Source organism: Schistocerca serialis, chromosome 2, assembly GCF_023864345.2.
Source record: "Schistocerca serialis cubense isolate TAMUIC-IGC-003099 chromosome 2, iqSchSeri2.2, whole genome shotgun sequence".
Lineage (NCBI taxonomy): Eukaryota > Metazoa > Arthropoda > Insecta > Orthoptera > Acrididae > Schistocerca > Schistocerca serialis.
The window spans coordinates 464,465,227-464,487,517 of NC_064639.1; the positions used below are offsets into that span (position 1 = coordinate 464,465,227).

At 43.5% G+C, this 22,291-nt stretch overlaps 1 protein-coding gene across 1 annotated transcript in view; it reads right to left on the reverse strand.

Annotated features, from left to right (window-relative positions):
- LOC126457372 (homocysteine S-methyltransferase YbgG-like) overlaps window positions 1–22,291 on the reverse strand; it is a 76,889-nt gene that overhangs the window by 35,609 nt on the left and 18,989 nt on the right. The window contains exon 2 of the mRNA XM_050093624.1: window positions 19,893–20,087. Coding sequence (XP_049949581.1) covers window positions 19,893–20,067 — 175 coding nt within the window. The 5' untranslated portion in view covers window positions 20,068–20,087. The remainder of the gene's footprint in view (window positions 1–19,892; window positions 20,088–22,291) is intronic.

Here is a 22,291-nt window from a genome sequence, read left to right on the forward strand (position 1 = left end):
TGATGTAATTATCATTTCAATTATCGAGGGTGTCACCTTAAGTAATAGCATTATTTCATTAACAAACGTTAAAGGAAGGTCGTCATGTACGGTCCAGTCATATGAATGTGATCACCGCCTATGTGAAGTGTGTTGGGGGGAGGGGGGGGGTGCGAAAAACTATGAGGTCGTTGTCGTAGTGCGGGAACGGCGTCCGAAAGAGCATGATAATTGACTTATGGGGATGGAAGCATTTCCGAAACGGCTAAGTTTATAAACCGTTCGCATGCCGCCGTGGTTAAAGTATACCGCGCATAGCAAACTGGTGCTATCCAAAACCGGCGTCAGGCAACCCTGGTATACCGTGGGTCATAGCGGACAGGGGTGAATGACGCGTGCGGTAATGTGTGCGGGCGAAACTGTTGAGTAGCTGACCACCCAGATGAACCGAAGGGCTACCAACAGAGTGTCTCAAAAGACCGTTCAGTCAACGTTGCTGAGTAAGGGATCCACAGCAGGCTCTTTCTTCGCGCAGACATGCTGACTGCTGTTCATCGTCGAGAAGGTTGGAATTTGCACACCAGTACCGCAACTAGACATCCACTGACTGGCACGAAGGGCGTGAAAAGTGAAAAGTAAATACTCTGCACCAATCGTCGGAAGGATTATAGTCTGGGAAATGTTTTTGTGGCATTGTTTGGGTGATCTCGTCATTCTGAAGGAACAATGGTCGTGCGTGGTTCGGAGAGCACCAGGATGAGTTTACCGTGCTCCATTGGACACCAACTCTCCGGATTTAAATCAAGTCGAGAGTCTACGATACCACGTGAATCGGGCTGTTCGTGTCATGGATCCTCAACCTAGAATCCTAGCGCTGGTGGCCACGCCACTGGAGTCCGAACGACTCCACATTCCTTTTGGTACCTCCCAGAACCTCACTGACTCTCTTCCTGAACGTCTGGCAGCGGTCCGCGCTGGAAAAGGTGTTTATTCCGGCTTTTAATGTGAGTCGACAGTGCGGAATTTAAATTTTGTTATGCTGAGTCAGTTAGATCCAATGAAACTTTAGGACGCAGTTTGTGACTTTGCCAGTAGTTTTTCAAAATGGTTCAGATGGCTCTAACTACTATGGGACTTAACATCTGAGGAATGGTTCAAATGGCTCTGAGCACTATGGGACTTAACATCTGTGGTCATCAGTCCCCTAGAACTTAGAACTACTTAAACCTAACTAACCTAAGGACATCACACACATTCATGCTCGAGGCAGGATTCGAACCTGCGACCGTAGCAGCAGCGCGGTTCCAGACTGAAGCGCCTAGAACCGCACGGCCACACCGGCCGGCTAACATCTGAGGACATCAGTCCCCTAGACTTAGAACTACTTAAACCTAACTAACCTAAGGACACCACACACATCCATGCCCGAGGCAGGATTCGAATCTGCGACCGTAGCAGCAGCGCGGTTCCGGACTGAAGCGCCTATAGCCGCTCTGCCACGGCGGTCGGCGCCAGTAATTTTACAATCCCCTTGCTGCGTTACGTGCGCTGCGCAAGATGAGTCGCTTGATGGTGGTAGCACCTCTAGGTATCGCGACCTGCCTGATTTTCTGTCGGCGTTGTCTCTCTTACGGAAGTTGGCTTCACCTCACCTCCCTTACCCTAAGTTGCGGGGCACAATTAGTCTTGTTCCCAGCAAAAGCTAGATTACCACAAAAAAAAAAAAAAAAAAAAAAAAAAATCAGCCATCAGATGTGAGGTCCCTAAGGAAGACGGAGGGCTGCACAATAAGAGAGAAGTTAGAAATGACGATATTAGAACAGGATTAAATATTTTCAACATGAATGAAGAAATTCAAAAGTATCGTGAAGATGGAAGACAACACCGCATAAGAATGCCAGGTCACAGAATTTCGCAATCCTGAGTTACAGGCCGAGAGTGAAAAGAGATATTGAAAGACCTCGAAAACGATGGGAATGATTTTGTTTTGTGAATTCGGAACAGGCAACAGCCTAATACTTGAAAGGAAGATGATGATGAAACTTTAGAACCGAATTTGTCATGTTTAACTTCTTTGGTTTCAGTGAGGAGAACTAACATCTCTAGGTACGGGAGACACTGTACCCAAAGGTTCGTTAGTTAAAATACAGAAGATGGTGGTCATTGAGAGGTTATCATTGCTCGTATCAACGTGCATACTTTGATGAGGCATCCAAAGGTTCATCCTAGAGTGGAAACGAAATAACAAAACTGTGAGTGCATATGGTCCTCACTCAGTGTCTGAACTTCGTTCGTATTGAATCTTAGTGGTCATGAGTCCTTCCGTTTAGAACAAAGGAGAGGGACCGTTGGAAGAAGAGCCGCTAGCCCAGGGCGTCTATTTCGCTTTTTTCCAGTGCATACTGATGTGCATGTTTATCAAATGTTGGCTAGCAGAGAAAATTACCACCCCTCTGTACATTAAGCCATGGTTTACGGAACATTCACTTTACCAACGTCGTCGGGATTTCATTAGTAATTCAGTCCCGACGGAGATGCTACAACGCGACATGCTACACTCCAGACTTCACAGTCAAGCCAGGTACGTCAGGAAGGAAGGAAGATTAGAGTTTAACGTCCTGTAGACAGCGAGGTCATCATAGACGGAGCAGAAGCTAGGATCACGGCAGGAGATCTGCCATGCCCTTTCCAGAGGAAGGTCGCGGAGTTACCCTGGAGCGGTTCAGGGAATCACAGGGAACGTAAATGTTGATGGCTGGATTGGGATTTGAACCGTCGTCTTCCGAATGCGAATCCAGTGTTCTATCCACTGCGCCATCTCCCTCGGGGCCAGGAAAAGAACTCCCTCCAACCACTTGTCAACACACCATCCCTGAGAACTTTTATGTCACGGATAGACTATGTTTTGCTAACTACCTTGTTAGCAATAGACAGAGCCTATTTTTCTGCTTTGATTAACATTTACTATTAAATTACTTCAATGAATCCTTATGAAACAGTACCCGTTTTAAACAGTGACCGGCACTTTTGTCAGTCTTTCGCTTTCTGGTTCAGTCTCGTTTTTCATTGAATGTATACAAGCGTGATATTTCCCATATGTCTGACTACTTATTTTTCCAGTTTGCTGAACCGTCTACCCTTGTGTTCCCTTCCTTTCTACTGTGCACTTATCCCAGGCACGGTCACGTTCTGAAATCAAACCCCCATGCTCGCAAGTAAGTGATGGAGCCTACTGCCAATTGCCAACAGTTTTAGCAGTTAACAAGTTCGTTTCTTTTTGTTGAGCTCTAAACGGTGTGGAGAAACACTGCATGGCTTCCGCCTCTCACAGGGAAGGCAAGGTCATTGTTCTAACACCACCGCCAGCTGGCCAACATATATATAATACAATATCAAATATTTGGGGGGACGGGATCGCTTGCTTGACACCCCTCATGATGCGGAATTCTTGAGTTGATTCGCCGATGTTAACATAAGCTGAAGAATTCTCGTAGATTTTCCTGAGCATACATTGAAGTGCTCAGGAAAATCTACGAGAATTCTTCAGCTTATGTTAACATCGGCGAATCAACTCAAGAATTCCGCATCATGAGGGGCGTCAAGCAAGGCGATCCCATCTCCCCAAAACCTCTGCTGTATTGGAAATGGTTATGTCAAAGTTGAGGTGGAAAGATAAGGGAATTAGAGTTAATGGAAGAAGGCTTACCAACTTGAGATTTGCTGATGATATTGCCTTACTGGCCAAAGACTTCGCAGAGCTCCAAAACTTAGTTACAGATCTTGCATCGGAATGTCAGCTGGTTGGCTTGAACATGAACCTTTCCAAAACAAAAGTAATGTCCAACAAATGGGTGCCAGCTGGAGATGTGAAGGTCAAGGACAGTCTACTAGAAGAGATCAATGAATATGTCTACCTTGGCCAGATTATAAATATGAAGGGAGACATAAGGCCAGAAATCTATCGACGCATCAAACTTGGCTGGCAAGCATTTGGGAAGAATTCAAAAGTATTCAGATCAAAAATGCCAGTAAATTTGAAGAAAGCAGTATTTGATCAATGCATTCTTCCTGTGATGACGTATGGCTGCGAGACATGGACACTGAACTCATTTACAAAAGGGAAACTTAGGATAGCACAGGGAGCCATGGAGAGATCAATGCTGGCCTATACAAGAAAGGACAGGAAAAGGGCAGATGACATCCGGTCTGTGACGAAGGTTAATGACATCTTAGAGAGAGTAGGTTCCTTGAAATGGCAGTGGGCTGGCCACGTCGCAAGAAGAAAAGACAACAGATGGACGAAGCTAGTACTGGAGTGGAGTCCGACAGAGCACCGGAGGCCTAGAGGAAGACCACCAGACAGATGGGACAAAGCCATCAAGAAGATCGCTGGTAACACCTGGCAGAGAACTGCCCAAGACCGTCCCACTTGGAGAAGACTGCTGAAAGCCTACCTGAAACCACGACTCGAAGAGGCCACATCATTTAATGATTGAATTGGCTGATGATGATGATGATCAAATATTCAGCTAGTCTCACCCGGAGGTCATTCTGAAGATAGGCATACACAGGCGGCGCGACCAGTGGAATGATTCTATTGGAGGACATTGCTTGCTGTGGGAGCGCGTCGCAACAGTACAGATTACATTGTCTGCTTTAATTTGCTTCCTGACAAAAAGCTTGTCCGTGAGACTTACATTTTCTCGGGTTAACGTGTATCTGTCTACAGAGTGAAGGGTACTGTAGTACACGTGTTGGGCATCAAAGTTCAGAGTCCATCTACCCTCAGTTATTTGGATTAGTTTGAGGATTTATAAAAGAAGGTATCAAACAATTAAACACACCATACTGCAGGGAGCGAGTACAAATAAGCAGGATTATGTTCAGCGTTGTTTTTATGACTATTTCGCTACAAATGCCTTGCTCGCACCAATCGCTTGCAGCGCAGTTACTGTAAGAGCGGCGGAATGTCCGATCTCAAGGTATTACAAAAACAGCTGTAGATTACTTAGTTGCTTGGTTGCTGCAATGCGGAATCTTGAACAAGGAAGCATATGGGGATGTCAGTATGAACTGATGGTCAGAGAATCCTCACTATCTGTAGTTATCCTTGCATAGCAACAGTAACTTTCTGTGACAAACGTATAAGTAACTTTCCCTCTCATGAGAACCCTCGCTATCTGTAGTTACTCGTGCATAGCAACAGTCACTTTCGCTCTTGTGCACATATATCTTGGCGTCGCGTGTGTTTTCTGGTGCATAATCAGCTTTGAAGACAGGCCCATGATTCTGTTCGCCCCTCCTTCCCCCCACTGCCACACTGGTGTTCCTGTTTCATAAAACTTGGCCGTGAACAGAGATGTCGTGCCCGGGACCTTTGACTTCGACGTTCATGGGCGGCTGATAGCTTACCAGAACTGTAGGGATACCGGGTAACGGCCGACTAACGGAGATGACACCTTATCTTCCCAGTTTTGTGCTCTGATTTAAAGTTGCTGTCCGCTAGTTTTGTATTTTGTTACAGTAAAGGATTTCATAGAAAAGAGGACTCTAAATTTCTACATCTCCATTTATCCCGTACCAGTTACATTAATTTCTGCTTAAATGAGGGGTGCAAAATTTTATTTGTGCAAGCTTGTCTCGAGACTTCAGTTTCCAACCGACAAGTTATATGCACTGACGAGAATGGAAAGAGTTACATTATGAACACCGGGACCGAACGCTACCAGACTGATAATCCAGTATTTCCATGCCTCTTAGAGTTGTCGATTAAAATTTCACCTTTGTGCGAGGTTATTTTCAGTACAGAGAAAAGCCATTCCTACAGATTAAGAATGCTGTGAGTACGTAATGGTTATTGTGGACATACGCCGTTAATTTTCAGGTGAAGAGTTCAAACACAACATGCATAGAGAACGTGCATGTCATGAGAGACTTTCACTGAGGCGATAAAAGTCATGGGACAGCGATACGCACATATACGGATGGCGGTAGTAGCACGTGCACAAGGTATGAAAGGGCAGCGCATTGGCGGAGCTGTCGTTTGTACTCAGGTGATTCACGAGAAAAGGTTTTCGTCTGATTATGGTCGCACGACGGGAATTAACAGACTCTGAACGCGGAATGGTAGCTGGAGTTTGGCGCGTGAGACATTCCATTTCGGAAATCGTTAGGGAATTCAGTATTACGAGATCTGTGTCAAGAGTGTGCCGAGAACACCAAATCACAGGCATTTGCGTGGAGTTGTTAATGCTAACAGACAAGCAACACTACGTGAAATAACTGCAGAAATGAATGTGGGACGTATTCGTTTGGACAGTGCGGCGAGATGTGGCACTAATGGGCTATGGCAGCAGACGATCGACGCGAGTGCCTTTGCTGACAGCACGACGTCGCCTGCAGCGCCTCTCCTGGGCTCGTGACCATAGCGGTTGAATCCTAGACGACTGGTAGACCGTTGCCTGATCTAATGAGTCCTTTTCGTTGGTAAGAGCTGATGGCAGGGTTCGAGTGTGGCGCAGACCCTACGAAGCCATGGACCCAGGTTGTCAATAAGGCACTGTGCAATATGGTGGCGACTCTGTATTAGTTTGGGCTGTGTTTACATGAAATTGAATGGATTCTCTGGTCCAATTGAACTGATCATTGACTGGAATAGACGACTTGCATCCAGTCATGGACTTTATGTCCCCCCAAAAACGATGGAATGTTTATGGATGACAATGCACCATGCTACTGGGCCGCAATCGTTTGCGATTGGTTTGAACAACATTGTGGATAATTCGATAGAATGATTTGGCCACCCAGGTCACCCGAAGTGAGTCCCATCGAACATTTATGGGACATAATGAGAAGTCAGTTCATGCACAAAATCCTGCACGGGCAATACTTCCGCAATTACGGACGGCTGTAGAGGCAGCATGGCTCAATATTTCTGCAGAGGACGTCCAGCGACTCTTGAGTCCACGCACTGTCGAATTACTGCACTACGCCGAGCAACACGACATTAGAATATATCCCCTGACTTTTGTCACATCAGTCTAAGAGCATCATATACGCAGATTGCACATGCAGTTGGCTGTAGTGCGTCTGGAGACCAATTGGTGACGAAATGGACAGGACAACAATGTGGCAAAAACAATAGGCACTGGTGGTCCCAGAAGGACTACGCCAGGAGAAGACTTTAGGACTATTCTAATGGCTCTGGTGAATAGACATGAGGAGAGCTGAAATCCGGGTAGAGGGTACAGACAGAGTAACAGATGGGAACAGATTACTGAAAGCTGGGGGGAGATCCCGATTTGACTCCGACACCACACCGCAGACAACAGATACCTACGCGGTGTTGTTCCAGAGTTAACTGGGGCACGCAGTGTTCAGTGTTGAGTCTCGTCATCAACGTGAGATAGACGCCAACGTGTCTACAGGCGGCTATCTGAAAGGTCAAACGAAGCAGCGATTTTCAAGATCCATATGTGCTAAGCTTCTGGAATCATAGTGTAGGGAGCTAGCAGCTACTGGGTATGGCGTAGCCTGATATTGTAACTATTGGTGAAATACCACTACGTAGCAACAATGTTTAATTCTGTTGCCATCTTCTTCATTAAAAGGGTACCGAATGATATATTCCAGGAGGGCAATGCAAGACTCATACTTCAGTTCACATCACAAATGCCTTGAAGAATACATGGATACTTGACCGATTTGCCCAGTTCCCTGGTTTGTCGTCACTAGAGTATCGTCTGGGACGCGATGGGAAGACGTATACTTCCATACTGGCCCAGAGCCAGCGATCTCCAGGAACTGACTCAGCGTGGCTGTGTTTCAGCCGTGGCAAGAAATTCCTCGACGTTCAGAGCCTGTTCGCTTCCTTGTCATAACGAATACGAGAGAGAATTCGCGCCGCGGGGATTACGTCTCTTACTGATGTTGACGCTGAATATCAGTTTCGAATCCAATGGAAGTTTAAGCTTTTAATACCCGTTATGCGATAAAGATCTCCACAAATTTTCATAAATATCGCAATGATACTTCGTGGTGTAACACTTTTCATTTCGTCAGTGAATTCTACGCTTTCGGTTATCACTACCCTTGACTTTATCGCCGCCCGGAGTGGCCGCGCGGTTAGAGGCGTCATGTCACTGATTGCTCGGTCCCTCCCGCCGGAGGTTCAAGTCCTCCCTCGGGCATGGGTGTGTGTGTTAGTAGAAGGTACAATTAAGACTAAATATCTATCTCAAACACGTGTTCGATGAACTATCCAACCCAATTTGGAACTATACAGGCTGCGCTTTCTTCTACATTCCCACCAGGGAATTTTCTTCATTCTAGCTGTCTGATAGACGACATGTCCACGAGATTTCAGTACAGCATCTTTTTATTACCTCACAGTGATCTACTTACGTTGACAAGTTTTCAACCGGGGGCAGCCTGCCAATTTCCATAACCTTTGGGTTACTTTATCACGCCATGAGACAACTGGTCTGGAACAAAACACAGCTTCTCAGTTTTGATGCAGACTTTCAGAAGTTATGCCTGGCCTGTTCTAGTCTATGTCGTCATGAGGATACTTTAGCATCTCCGTCATCTTACTTTTTGTTTTGATGCATCTCACTACCGGCAGCGCTAGCGCACATCCAACGTAATAGAGTAGAGGAACGTACTAGCAGTTCCTCTGTTCGCCTTAAACGATGAGGGAACTGTGTAGGGCTTATGCCGACCGATCATATGCAGTCTTTTGATGTGAGACCATCACGGGCAGTTGGCGGTCGGTGGCTATAAGATTAGCTATACTCAAGAAATCGAAGAACTCGTAAAATTGTGATACGTGCTTTGCAAACCAAAAGTAGCAAAACCTCATACAAAGCATGCCCCACAGACAAAAAGCTGGTTCATCTTCATTTTTACAAATGTATGTGAACAGTGAACAAGTAATTCTGTTTTATCCTCTCATACTGTATCAAATGTCTGTTTAATTTGATGCAGGCGAGAACCTTTGAAAGGCTCTTGGATAGTTATGGAGGTAGCCAGTTCAAATCTTCATGGTGAAAGAAGTATTCATAATCAGTATTCGCACGTCAATAAGGAAGTGATGGCGTACAGTTCTTAGTCACAAAACTGGATGCTGACTGAGACCTTAGTTTCTCATGACGTAATGAAATGAAATGAAATGAAATAACATGGAAAATCAGCGGTTTCATCGCTGCTATTCAAGATGGATGGGCTACGTCGCTGGTCTTCTCTTTTTCTTTAATAACACTCTATTAACAACAAAAACTCAACACTAGAACGTAAAGGCAATCAGTGAAGTGCACTTGGCAAGTTGAAACACATTAAGTTCAAGAACAACTCTGTTTATGCCTTTCCAGCAAGCGTACAGGAAATTGAGACACAAACGTCAAGTTTCTTCGAGCCAGTCGCTACTCAAAAGAATATATATTACTTGATAGGTGCTCGGAACCCATAAAAGATACTGTTCTTTTTTTTAAACTGCTGCGATCTGCTGGAATTATTTATCGACTATGATTCAATTTCACTGTTCAGGGAAAAGGTAATGGCAATCTAGTGTGTATGCCGTCAAAATGTACTACGTCGTATATTATTCCAGTCTAGCAAGCAAATGTTAGAAACCTAGACTACGAAGGCGTATATAATTGAAGCTATTTTCCAGTGCCTTGTAACCAGTATGCAGTTCAGCTCAGAACTTGAGGAACGACCAAAACATGTCTCAGTGACACAACCCTATTTGTGCGGTTGGGTATACAGTAACTTTTAGCTATGTCAGTATGTTATTACAACTATTAAAGTGATTACACATCATAAAAGTGACGAGAACGAACACAAATAAACATTATTTAGATTGACGGTATTTGCTTGACAACGACTTTGTCGTGATTATGCGAATGGAGGTGCCGATGGACATTGTAGTTGCGGTATGGACGTGGTCAAGTCAAACAGATAAAAAAAACTGAGAAACAACACAGTTTGGTTCTTAAAGAATTTATGGTGTCTATAGGCTGTATAATCTTCGAGGAACTTAACGTAACCGCGAACTGCTACTGCTGACGCTCTGTGTAAATGATCTGTCATTTGTTTAAACAACAGAGGAAACAACAGAGAAAGAGTTTATAACATTTTTGTGAGATGACTGGTATTCCACAGATGAGCTTTATTTAAATTTTGGAAATAAAACAAAAACACAGCTATTTCCGTTTTACAGCAGACCATCGATAATTGTAGAATACAACAAGAAGTAATGACCAGAAAAGAAACTTATGAGTCCATTGATAATGATGCGGATGAAATCAAACTGCAAAAGTGATATACACTCACAGAAAAAAAATCACAACACCAAAAAATAATTAACGTAGAGTAATGAAATTTTGAGGAAAGATTTACCTAGGTAACAAATTTATGTGATTAACATCGAGAGTTCATAGGTTAATGCAAGCGCGAGATAAGCTATTGCAAACTGAAACGCTGGTACATTAATAAACGGTGTAATCACCAGAAAGTTGAATGTAAGGATACAAACGTGCATGCATTGTGTTGTAAAGGCTGGATGCCAGTTTGTGAGATGGGGTTCAATGCCTGTTGCACTTCGTCAGTCAATATGGGGACGGTTAATGCTGTATGTGGAGGACGCTGGAGTTGTCGTCCAATGATGTCCCATACGTGCTCGATCGAGCAGTCCAGGGTAACATGTAGAAACTCTGTAGAGCATCTTGGATAGCAACAGGGGTATGTGGGCGAGCGTTTCCTGTTTGGAAACACCCTCTGGAATGCTGTTCATGAACGGCAGCACAACAGGTCGAATCACCATACAGACATACAGTTTTGGAGTCAGGGTGTGTGGAATAACTATGAGAGTGCTTCTGTTGTCATACGAAACTATAACGCAGATCATAGCTCCAAGTGTAGGTCCAGTGTGTCTAGCAAGCAGACAAGTTGGCTGCAGGCCCACCGCTGGCTTCCTAACCAATGCATGACCATCACTGGCACCGAGGCAGAACCAGTTTTCATCAGGGGACACGAAGACTACCAACCTGCCCTCCAATCGGCTCCCTCTTGACACCACTGATGTCGCAAATGACGCTACAAGGCATCTGGCTTGGAGCTGCCCTTGAAGAAACCCGTTTACAACAGTTCATTACGTCACGGTTCACTCCCGATGACACCGTGCTTCACCTTGCCATTCAATTTCGGCACATTTCTTGGAAACTTTTGAGTAAAATAAGAACGCTAAAATTAATATGCGTTATTGTCAGTAGTGGAGTAACTTTCGTTATAAGTCACTTGATTGACTTGTTACCCCTTCCATCAGCCCTTAAGCTATTGTTCTACTAAGTGGTCTGTGATCCCTGAGGGTTTATTTATGATCCCCTGGGATAATCCATCCTCCCCCTCCACCTCCTGCATCCCTCTGGAAACCTCCAAGCCTCTCCTCCACCCCCCAAATCGCCTATACAAGCGTACTTTCGATATCAAATTAGCTGACTACCTATTTAAATTGATCAATTAATTAACACTGTTCCCTCTGGGAAACTCTCAGGCTTCGCCTCAAATCCCCCGACAAGTCCCCCTCCTGGAAATTGGCAGGTTGAGGACTCTGTGCTGGAGAGGCAAGATCTCGGGATATGACATTGAAGTCAATGTTAATTACATAGCAAAGGATATACTGTTTATTTACAAAGTTCAATTCACAGGGGTTGGATCTCTCTTGCTCATCATTCTGTGCTGTTTCAGAAGATCCAGGTCTTGTAAAATACTTCAAAAAGAAGTAATTAAATAGATCGCTTTTTTCCGATCGTTCAAGAAATATTGCCAAGAAACACTGGCCATACGTAATTACACTGTCATAGAGCACACTAAACATATCTGGGGGAAAAAAATTTCCCATCACATCACTGACTGCTGCGTCAATTGCACCACACTCTGTATGCCATCGGTCATGGACTGCTGCAGCTGTGGGATTGCGCTAATCCTCCACAAACAAAGCATCGGGTAGTGGCATCCCATTGAAATTTGATACCAGACTTACCTCCTGAATCTCTCTCTCCAGCTCTGTCCCTTTCTCTGTCTGCAGCAGCTGGCCTCGGTCCACTGGAGAGGACCACTTGGCCATAGACAGTGTCCGGGTATGTTTGGAGTGGTAGTAATTGGATCTTATCAATACCTCCAGCGCCATCACTTGTCAGTGATGGATACTGAATCTTCTCAAATAGCCATGTAAAAATTGAAGAATACTCACAATACACATGGTCACAAAGGTTCCCAATATATATTATTAGTTCGCTATTCACCCTCCTAGATTGCGACACAGTTATTCCCTACCTGACCAGTTTGTGGGCCTTTGTGACAGCTTGCACCTGAAGCCAGAAATGTCAGCTCATTCAGTCACTGGCTACCTCTGTCACATGCACCTCGCACCGAATGTAATTAAATATTACGATTGCAGCCCCAAGATGGTGACATTCGACAATGAGCGAAGTGTCAGAAATACCTCCTCCTGATGACTGTGGCTCTTGGACGAATCTCAAGTTGAAATATCAATGCCTATATCTGTAACACAGTTATTGTGTGTTTTAGGCAATAATTTATATCTCCAAAAGTATTGAAGTTATTGATTTGAAATTTTAACAGTGTGACTGTGTTATCCATTCAATTTGGTATACTAAGTATGAAAAAATCAATTAATATTTAATCGTATTTCTTCATATTCATAGAAAATATGTGTAACGTACTGCAAACAGCATTAGTCAAGTACATGGCTAACTCAGACCAGTAGCCAGCATCAGATGTGCAAGCATGAGAACCAAAATCTGCTCTCCTCCTGGCACCACAGCAAGCTACACTTTCAATGCAAGATGGCAATTTGCTACATTTCACTGTGTAGCCTTATGAACGCATGTGTTCATGTTCTATGATCATTTCGCTCTTGCCAATACCTTCTTGGCACTGAGCCCAGTCACTAGGACAATACTTTAGAATTGATAGCTCAGCTGATTTGCGTAAAACGCTTCAAACTCCATCCATCTGGAGCTCCATCATGAATAAATCACACATTTCTTCTTAGCCACCCGTTATATCGCCACAATGCTCTAATATCTGCTATACAGATGGTTCAAATGGCTCTGAGCATTATGCGACTTAACTTCTGAGGTCATCAGTCGCCTAGAACTTAGAACTAATTAAACCTAACTAACCTAAGGACATCACACACATCCATGCCCGAGGCAGGATTCGAACCTGCGACCGTAGCGGTCGCTAGGCTCCAGACTGTAGCGCCTAGAACCGCACGGCCACTCCGGCCGGCTACTATACACCATTATGGGTTGTTAACCACCTCAACATACATGCATCTGCAGAGATCTTGTACACTTGGATGTGTGCTGTCAGTAAGGTTTGTTCAGAACAGTCTTTGGTGAATAGCAATTACCGACTCAACTCGCTCTGTTCCTTCATGAGACATGGAATGTAGAGGGTATAGTACCCTCCTACTTCTGGAAAGTTGCAAATTAAATTGGCGGCAGTGTTGCAGGGAGGGTTGGTCAAAGACAATGCAGGGAGATATTTTAATCTCCAACTTAATCCTATGAATGAGAGAATATTCTGTGTCTCCCATCTACATAGGAAAAGATGGGCAATCGTATTCATATTTCCTAATTTCCTACACTATGATCGAAATGCTAGAAAAACCTAGCTGAACAACCTAGCTGCATCGATATTGGGTGCTGTCTGGTATTCTTTTGTGTATGCGTACGAGAATTAACCATGAATGGACGTACTGCAGAGTCATCTCTCTACATTCGCAATCTAGTGTATGGTATACGCAAAGTAGTGGAGGGTTGGTTTAGTGACGAGGCAGAAACTGGGAAGCATTCTGCTGTGTGACTGGTAGGCATTTAAATTATGGAAAAACTGCTAAAATTGCTAAAATTGATCACACTGTCAACTGTGGTGCTTATTACAGTTAATTGTCCCATATCGACAGTGTCTTCTCCATCCCATCTGTTCACTGGTACATCGTTGGCTTCCCATGTCGTGATTGACTGACATCACTTGTTTGAGAATGAGAGAGTCTTGGTGGAAGCAACGTCTTCTGGAGGTAGCCAGCACCAAAACAGTGATCACGTACATAGCTGCAGTGTGAGGAATCAGTGCTCTTTGGTTTCTTTGAAATGGAAGAGCTAGATGTCTGTTGCCCCATCACTGTGAAAGATGAGATTAAATGTAAATGTCATCACCTTCAAACAGCTGTTTAGAAACGTTCCACAATGTCGCAAACTCTTCCAGTTTCGATATGTTGCGATGTCCTCCATATTTTTGTCAATAAGAAACACTGAATTTGTCTTGTATTTCAACTATCATGTGTGTTGTGAGAAGAACATAGTTAACACCATGTCCAGCTTTCTGCGAGAGCCAATGGATCCAAATGAGTTAATGTCGGTTTAGCACCTCACCCAGACCTCGAAGTCGTGGTGGAAAACCAAAATGTATGGTATTGTACAAAGCTGTAGTCAAACACTGCTTGGAAAATAGAAAAACAATGTATCAAACTGCTTATGAAAGAACAACACAGGGACCCTCTCTTGCAATTGTAAGTCTGTGGGCTATGGTCTTCCTACAGTATGGGTGACAGGACTTTACACTGGTCTGTGCAATCATTGGCCACCTCCTGCAATGGACAATACCAGTATATTTAATTCGATAGCCATATATGCTCGATGTCAGCACCCAGAAGGTATTTCTTTTCGATGTATCGGAAGAGTGGAATGCCGTAATATCTTATCAAGTTCTATATTTGGTAGCAATAGTGAAGATTTATAGTTCATAGTTTTTTTTCTGTCTCATGGTTCAAAATAATGAGTAAGGTGCGAATGTTTGGGTGACAGACATAAGTGCACCCTGAGAGATGCAGATCTCTTTTGGACTGTGGTACCTGTCTGTAATTTGGAAATGCATCGCAATTCAGTAGAAAAATACTCGTGCTTCTTCCAGTTGCTGTATGATGCGGAGTCTTCGTAAGTTTCCCTATAAGAAACACCATGATAACTGCTTGTACTGTTTTCTACTACTTCATGTTGCAAGAGAAAGCTTCATTTGGCGCTGGCCTCACACACTGTACCACATTGGCGGAGCTATGACAACATGTTCCCATTTCCACCGAGTGGTCAAACCACGGTCCTGTTGCATTAACTCAGCTCACTCTGTCTCTGCACGGGAAGCAGAAGGAGATAGATATAGTGCTCTTGACCTTGCGCTCAGTTCTGACTTAAACTGGAATGATCACACGGACAAATCTGTAGGGAGGGCGTGGCAGAGACTGAGAAATAGTTAGAAAATGCACAGAGACTGTTTAAAACAATGCTGGAGTTTTGCTGTTTGGGATCCTTCGCAGATAGGTTCGAAAAAAGTGACTTGTTTCGAGATATGAGAGATCCCCGAATATGATTCATCAGTAGCTGTAATCATTTAAAGATATGTCCATAGGATCCAATGCAAGTATGGGGTTGAATGGAGAGACTTGATTCCAAATCACAGACAGAATTTCTACCAGAAAGTGTAACGTTATAGATCTGAAAAGCCAGTGTATTAGTCAAGGATTTTGTACATTTCTCACGACTCCAATCTAGCGTTGCATTTTTTAAGTGATTCCTCACACAGCACATCATCTACTGTGAGTGATCATTCTCAGTTAATCATCATTCTCCCTCACCTATAACACCGTAGATATAACGCAGACTCTCTCTAACACTGTCTACATGGTATCGAGATAGAATGTGTTACAAATACTATTTGTTAGCCTGGGAAATATCTGGTAGTGGCATGGGGGAGTTGCAAAGATCGGCTTAATACAACGTTCCTTAGCCGAATCACTTTCCAAATTCGATAAGAAGGGTGATTTTAATAAGCTTGCACCATTGACGATGTGCACCCACACTTTCGGTCTGTTAATACACACTTTGTGATAACTGTCTATATTAAATGTTGCGGTATTTTTGTGGAAGACCACTTCACTCAGAAGCAATACTACACCTCGATTTATAAAGAGCGTTTAGTATTTTAAGATACTTGTGTTTGCCTGTCGAACCAAGACCGCTTTTTATGCAGAATCACAACAACATGGTCGTCGCGATCACGTTTTTCGTAGCCGTGCTTATGAGATGATTACCTCTCTATTCGTAAGATATGAAAGTACCACTCGCAAGAAAAACAAAGGAACCATTTCCATCTAACGCGGATTTTCGTTCAATAATGTTTGGGCTTTAAAGCTACTGTGGTCAGTGTTCCAACATGTGCACAGTAAATGACTATGTAGGGTCTTACAGGAGGTATGGATTTGACATGGAAAACTTAGATTTTAATGCATCAATAGCCATGAGGAGCATGAAAGATTTTTTGTGTAAAATTTTGTGCAGTCATACGAAGGATATAGAAATTGATATTTCAAAATGACATTCGTCCCAGAGGCACAGCCGTCAGGAGGAGGTATTTCCGATACTTTGCTCATTGGCGAATGTCACCAGATTGGGGCTCCAATCGTAATATTGAATTAGAATTACATTGATGAATCTGTGGCTGGTTTGCTGCAACGACACCGTTTGGCGTGCGGTGCACGTGGCAGAAATAGCTGGTGACCAGAATGGACTGACATATCTGGCTCAAGGTGCAAGCCCCACAAAGTGATCAGGTGGGGTACAACTGCGTCACAGTTTAGGAGGGTGAATAGCGAACTAATAGTCAGTATGTGTTGGGCAGCCTCTGTGATCGCGTATGTTGCTCTTATTCTCCGATTTTTACATGGATATTTGAGAAGATTCAATATCGATCACTGAAAAGCGATGACGCTGGAGGTATTGATAACATCTGATTGCTACCACTCCAAACGTTCCCGGACGCCCTCTATCGCCAGGCAGTCCTCTTCAGAGGGCTGAGTCCAGCAGCTGCCAGGGCAAGACCATTGAGACGCATGTACTTGGCAGCAACTAGGGCTGCACGACTCTCTGGCCTGAGACGCTGTGTGTGGACATCGAGGTATGAGCGAGTGGGATGTCTCAGTGTTTCAGCAAACTCCTACATCTAACCATGACAACTACTGCAATGGATTGGATCGTGGTTTAAGTGTGTCATGTTTCATGTTTTTCAGTACATCGCAGAGAACTCTGTCTTGCAGTGGTATGTGTTGTTGTTACTGTCCTATCACACAGTAGGCCCTTCCTCTTCCTTCTTTGTCCTGGTGTAGCTGAGAGGGCCATCTTAGGAATTATGTAGTGCCTTAAAAACCCAATCGCAATCTAAAATTTCCGACTAATAAATTTAATGTTTCCTTTAGTAGTTTTGTGAGCACACACACCAATCCAACCCTTCCACAGATTGTATAAGATCATAGGATGCAGTTGAGCTGAAACTATGACATAATGAACTTCCTCCCAGATGACCTAACTATCCCAGTATCCACCAATAGGGAGCAACAGAAAAAAAAAATGCGGAAGGGGGAAGAGTATGGTTTGGAAACTGTGCAGTTGCAGGATCAAATCCCACCAAATATAGCAGTCCTACTATCCACCAGTAGTATCCAAGAGAAAAACTGGCTGCACACAAAGGGTATTGATTTAATTAATTAGTCAATCAATCTGACCGAGTGAGAGAACATTTCCTAGACATCCATAGCTGGGGGTTTACCTGGTATCCACCACATTGTTTAGGACAAAATAGGAGATATTGTGGCACATGACAGACACTCCCTACATCTTCTCGAAGATCTGTGTTCCATAGCAGTGGAAGCGTGAGAACAAAGGGATGTACCGAGGTAGTGATGAGGGTAGTGGAGGAGGATGGAAGGGAGGATGAGAGGTGGGAACATCTTGGTCTGTATGTGTTTGCTTACACTGGTTCACAAAAACAGGAGCTAAAAACTTGAGACAGAGAGGGATGGAGAGAGACGGAGAGAGACAGGCAGGAGGTTAGTCTGGTATCAGATTTCAAAGGGATGCCACTACCTGATGCTTTGTTTGTGGAGGATTAGTGTAGTTCCCCACCAGACCATGACTGATGGCACACATGGTGTGGTGTTTTTGATACAGCAGTCAGTGATGTGATTGGGAGTTTTTTCCCCAGATATGTTTAGTGTGACCTATGACAGTGTAATTACGTGTGGTGAATGTTTCTTGGCAGTATTCCTTGCACAATCGGAAAAAAGTGATCCATTTAATTACTTCTTTTTAAAGAATTTTACAAGACCTGCATCTTCTGAAACATCAGGGAATGATGAGCAAGAGGGATCCACCCCCCCGTGAATTGAACTTTGTAAATAAAAAGTATATCCTTTGCTATGTAACTGACATTAGCTACAATTTCGTATATTGAGATCATTGCTCTCCAGCACAGACTGAGTGCTCTTCCTGCCAATTTTCGGGTTGGGAAGAGGAGGCTTTCTCGAAAGGATGTATTATCCTGAGGAGATCATAAATAAATCCTCAGGGGTCATCTATCACTTAGCAGAACGATAGGTGAAGGGGGTTGTCATAAATCAATCAAGTTGGCCCCTGAATGTATGCAATCTCCGCTAACAAAGTGGCATAGAATGAAGGTTACTCCGCTACTGACAATAATGTATATTAATTTTAGCGTTCATACTTTAGACAAAAGTATCCAAGAAACGTGAAAAATCGAAAGGCAAGTCAGAACATTGTGTCATCGAGATTTGACTGTGAATCTATGGAAATGAGTCATCTGGTTTTATGAATCACGATTTTTGTTACATCAGATCTCCGATCATGCACTGCGCCACGAACGCTGACCGGTTTTTGCATTATTATGCTATGGGGACATTCATCCAGGCTTCCATGAGACCTGTAGTAGCAATGGAAAACACCATGACAACTGCAGATCACTTGGATTATTTCATGCTTGATGTCGTCTCCAATGGGGTAACATCTTTCAGCATCATAGTGGTCCATCTCATATGGCCAGAATCGCATTATCTTGGTTTGAGGAACATGATAATTAAGTTCGCAGCTCGTGGTCGTGCGGTAGCGTTCTCGCTTCCCACGCCCGGGTTCCCGGGTTCGATTCCCGGCGGGGTCAGGGATTTTCTCTGCCTCGTGATGACTGCGTGTTGTGTGCTGTCCTTAGGTTAGTTAGATTTAAGTAGTTCTAAGTTCTAGGGGACTGATGACCATAGATGTTAAGTCCCATAGTGCTCAGAGCCATTTGAACCATGATAATTAACTTACTTTGATATCTTGGCTACCAAACTCGACTGATCCTGAACCTTATGGGACACAGTCAGTATTTTATGGTGTCAGTCAGTATTTTATGGCATTTGTGTGACTAGCGAGTAGACATATGGTATTCCTTGCATGATCAGAAAGAAATGATCTCCGGAAACCTACAAAAACTTGTGAAATATGTACCCTGCAGAACAGCTGTGGTGTTGCAAATTCAAAGATGTGCCAAAAGTATCTAGTAAACATGGATTCTAGAATGCATACGTTAAGGGCTTATTCGATGCTGTGAAACATATTTCTTCTACTGTAAGCTCTTTGCTTTCCATACTTTGGGAGGAGGTAGTATGGAACAAAACAAGGAAGAATTATCCAGTGAACATAAACACTAAAAAGCATACGTAAGAGCTATGTGCCCTTGGTGATCTTTGCTAGTGTGAAATGTATCTCTCCCATTGAATATTTCAGAGCCGATGTTTCCTGGACATTTTGTCTTGTTTTGATCTAAGGAACCTATGATATATATATATATATATATATATATATATATATATATATATATATATATATATATATATATATATGCTCTTTATAAGACTTCTACAACGCTGTTAACGCCACTAAAGATGTACAGATGTGCAACTCTTAAAATGAATACAGTGGGCGAGACAGTAGCAAACTCACCACGCAGGAAGTCGAGGTGCGTCTGCACGATGGCTTCAGGGTGCGTGGCAAGAAAGCGCGCGCTCCACAGAGGGTTTCCGTCCACTGGCTCGTCCACGTGCTGCGACAGCTGAGTCGCGAACCCCCCGTCCACCACCTTTACACGGCACCGGCAGCTGCTGCCCTTACAAGACATCTCCGCTCCGGTAGTTTACACTGCAAACAGCCAAACACCGTGTGACATCAATCACAACAACTACCATGGCTTATCTGCAAAATCAAACGTAATCAAAAGAGAATACAAGTTACGTTTCACTGCTGGTGGTCCCTGTATTGCCAGCATAAGCTAAAGCTGTCCTCAACCTGAAGGTTGATTTCAACACCACAGTGGTTTACTAGGCGTGATCTTATTGAAGATGGTACGACATTTTCTTCCTCTGAAATGACTTTGTAACAAATCATTCCTTTGTGCACCCAGGGGAACTGATCCGTTTGTCTACTGTGGACACCAGAGTTGTTATCTGGGGAAGAGGCCTGTGTCTGATCTTTCTATAACCCTTCTAAATTGGGTGTCCTCAGGGACTGTTATGCTGGATTATGGGTGAGTGATTTTCCCACTGTGGCATGTGTTTTTAAGCACATGTTCGAAATAAACGCGAAAAGCGACTGACAATGAGAATGTGTGGTGGTACTCCTCGCCCGCCTCCCCCACACTTCCTTTAACAAGGAGAAACCAGAGAAGGTGACACTCTATTGAGTGGCCTCGAAAGCCTCTGTCTCGATCCCGCGTACAGGCATGAATCAAACTGTCCGTTTGAACACCTCTCAGTCAAAGCTTATCGTGGGAAGTCAGGTGAAGGGGAATGGCCCTACCACAAAAACAACAACAACAACAAAGGGAAGCACCCGTATCTGGCATATTAGTTGAAATGTATTTTGCATGTAAGATTTACAGACAAAAAATTAATATTAAGCAATCAGAGTGAAAGAGAGCATTGATACTCAATGTCAGGTTTCACATGTGGCTGAGTATCAGTTAAAATAAAAGTTACAAAGCGTTATCAAGGAAGCCATTATACGGTTGCGACGAGCGGTAGAGACAAATACTAGCTATTACGGGCAACAATGGAGCAGTCGGAGGTGTGCGGAGCCAATGTGCGAGGGTGGCGTAGTGATAGGCGCTTCCGCCTAGTACGCAGAAGATCCGAGTTCTAATCGCGTCCTTGGTACATATTTTCATTTGTCGCTTCAGTCTGCATATGTAAGTCACAGCAGTCTGCATATGTAAATCGTAGATGTTCGAGACCTGAAAAGGTTTCTGGAACCGTATAGTTTCATATGAGGATGTTATTGTGTGCATATTTTCTATGCAAAACTGTCATTGCAGGTCTATCATCCGCAAAACTTACTCCTGGAGTAACACGGTTCATTACTCTGAGAAACGTTAGTATGGATCTCGTTTGTCCGGAAACTGAATGTTTGGTCAACAAATGGCAAAACGAAATGGAAGATCCTACCCACCAAGATGTACAGTATTTAACTGTCTCCTTTTTGCAGGTGGCCATACTAGCAAACAGGGAAGACAACCTACATTGAGCTGTACGGTCCTTACATACAATGGCAAAGCAATGCAATTTAACGATATTCACAAAGGAAACTCAAGTTGAGACATTTTGTGGAAAAGAACATCTTATAGCTAAAATCATAATAGAGAAAAACGTATTGGAAGAAGTTCACATTTTCAAGTGCCCGGGTTGTAATACCTCTTACGATCACAATAATGATACTGAAAAGAAACTACAAAAGTTTTTACGTACGATTAAGTAAACACTGCTGAACAAAACCAGGTAATAGGCAATACTTAAATTCTATAATTCGATGACTGTACCTTTAATGCTTTAACGTTCAAACAGTGACACAGAACTGAAGCTGCAGAAATGAGACTTCTGAGATCTTAGACAGGATACAATTTAGATTATAAGAGAAACAATAAGAATACACAGGAACTGTAGGTTCCAATAATGTTAGAAAAAATACAACAATGTAGAAACGAATGACATGACAATCTACTACTCGTATGTATGGGTCAAAGCCGGATGTCTATAAAAACCTATGTCTACAGACCAAACGGTAAAGGGGTAGGATGACCTCGAAGGACATTGTGTGATCAGCTTTAAGCTGCTTGATTTCGGAAAAGATAAGGATTTCTAACCCGAAAACGTACATGACAATGACGAACTCTGATGTTTTCAGCAGCTCTGATAATTTTGTACAGTGTCAGTGTGTCCTGTGTACAGCGCGCAAATGTAGGGATCCCAAGTATGCAGAAGTAGACCATTGTGCACAGAAGACGAAACACGAGCATAGTGAGAAACTGCTGCTTGCAGCTTGCTACAGCTCATGACCGTGAGAACAGCTAC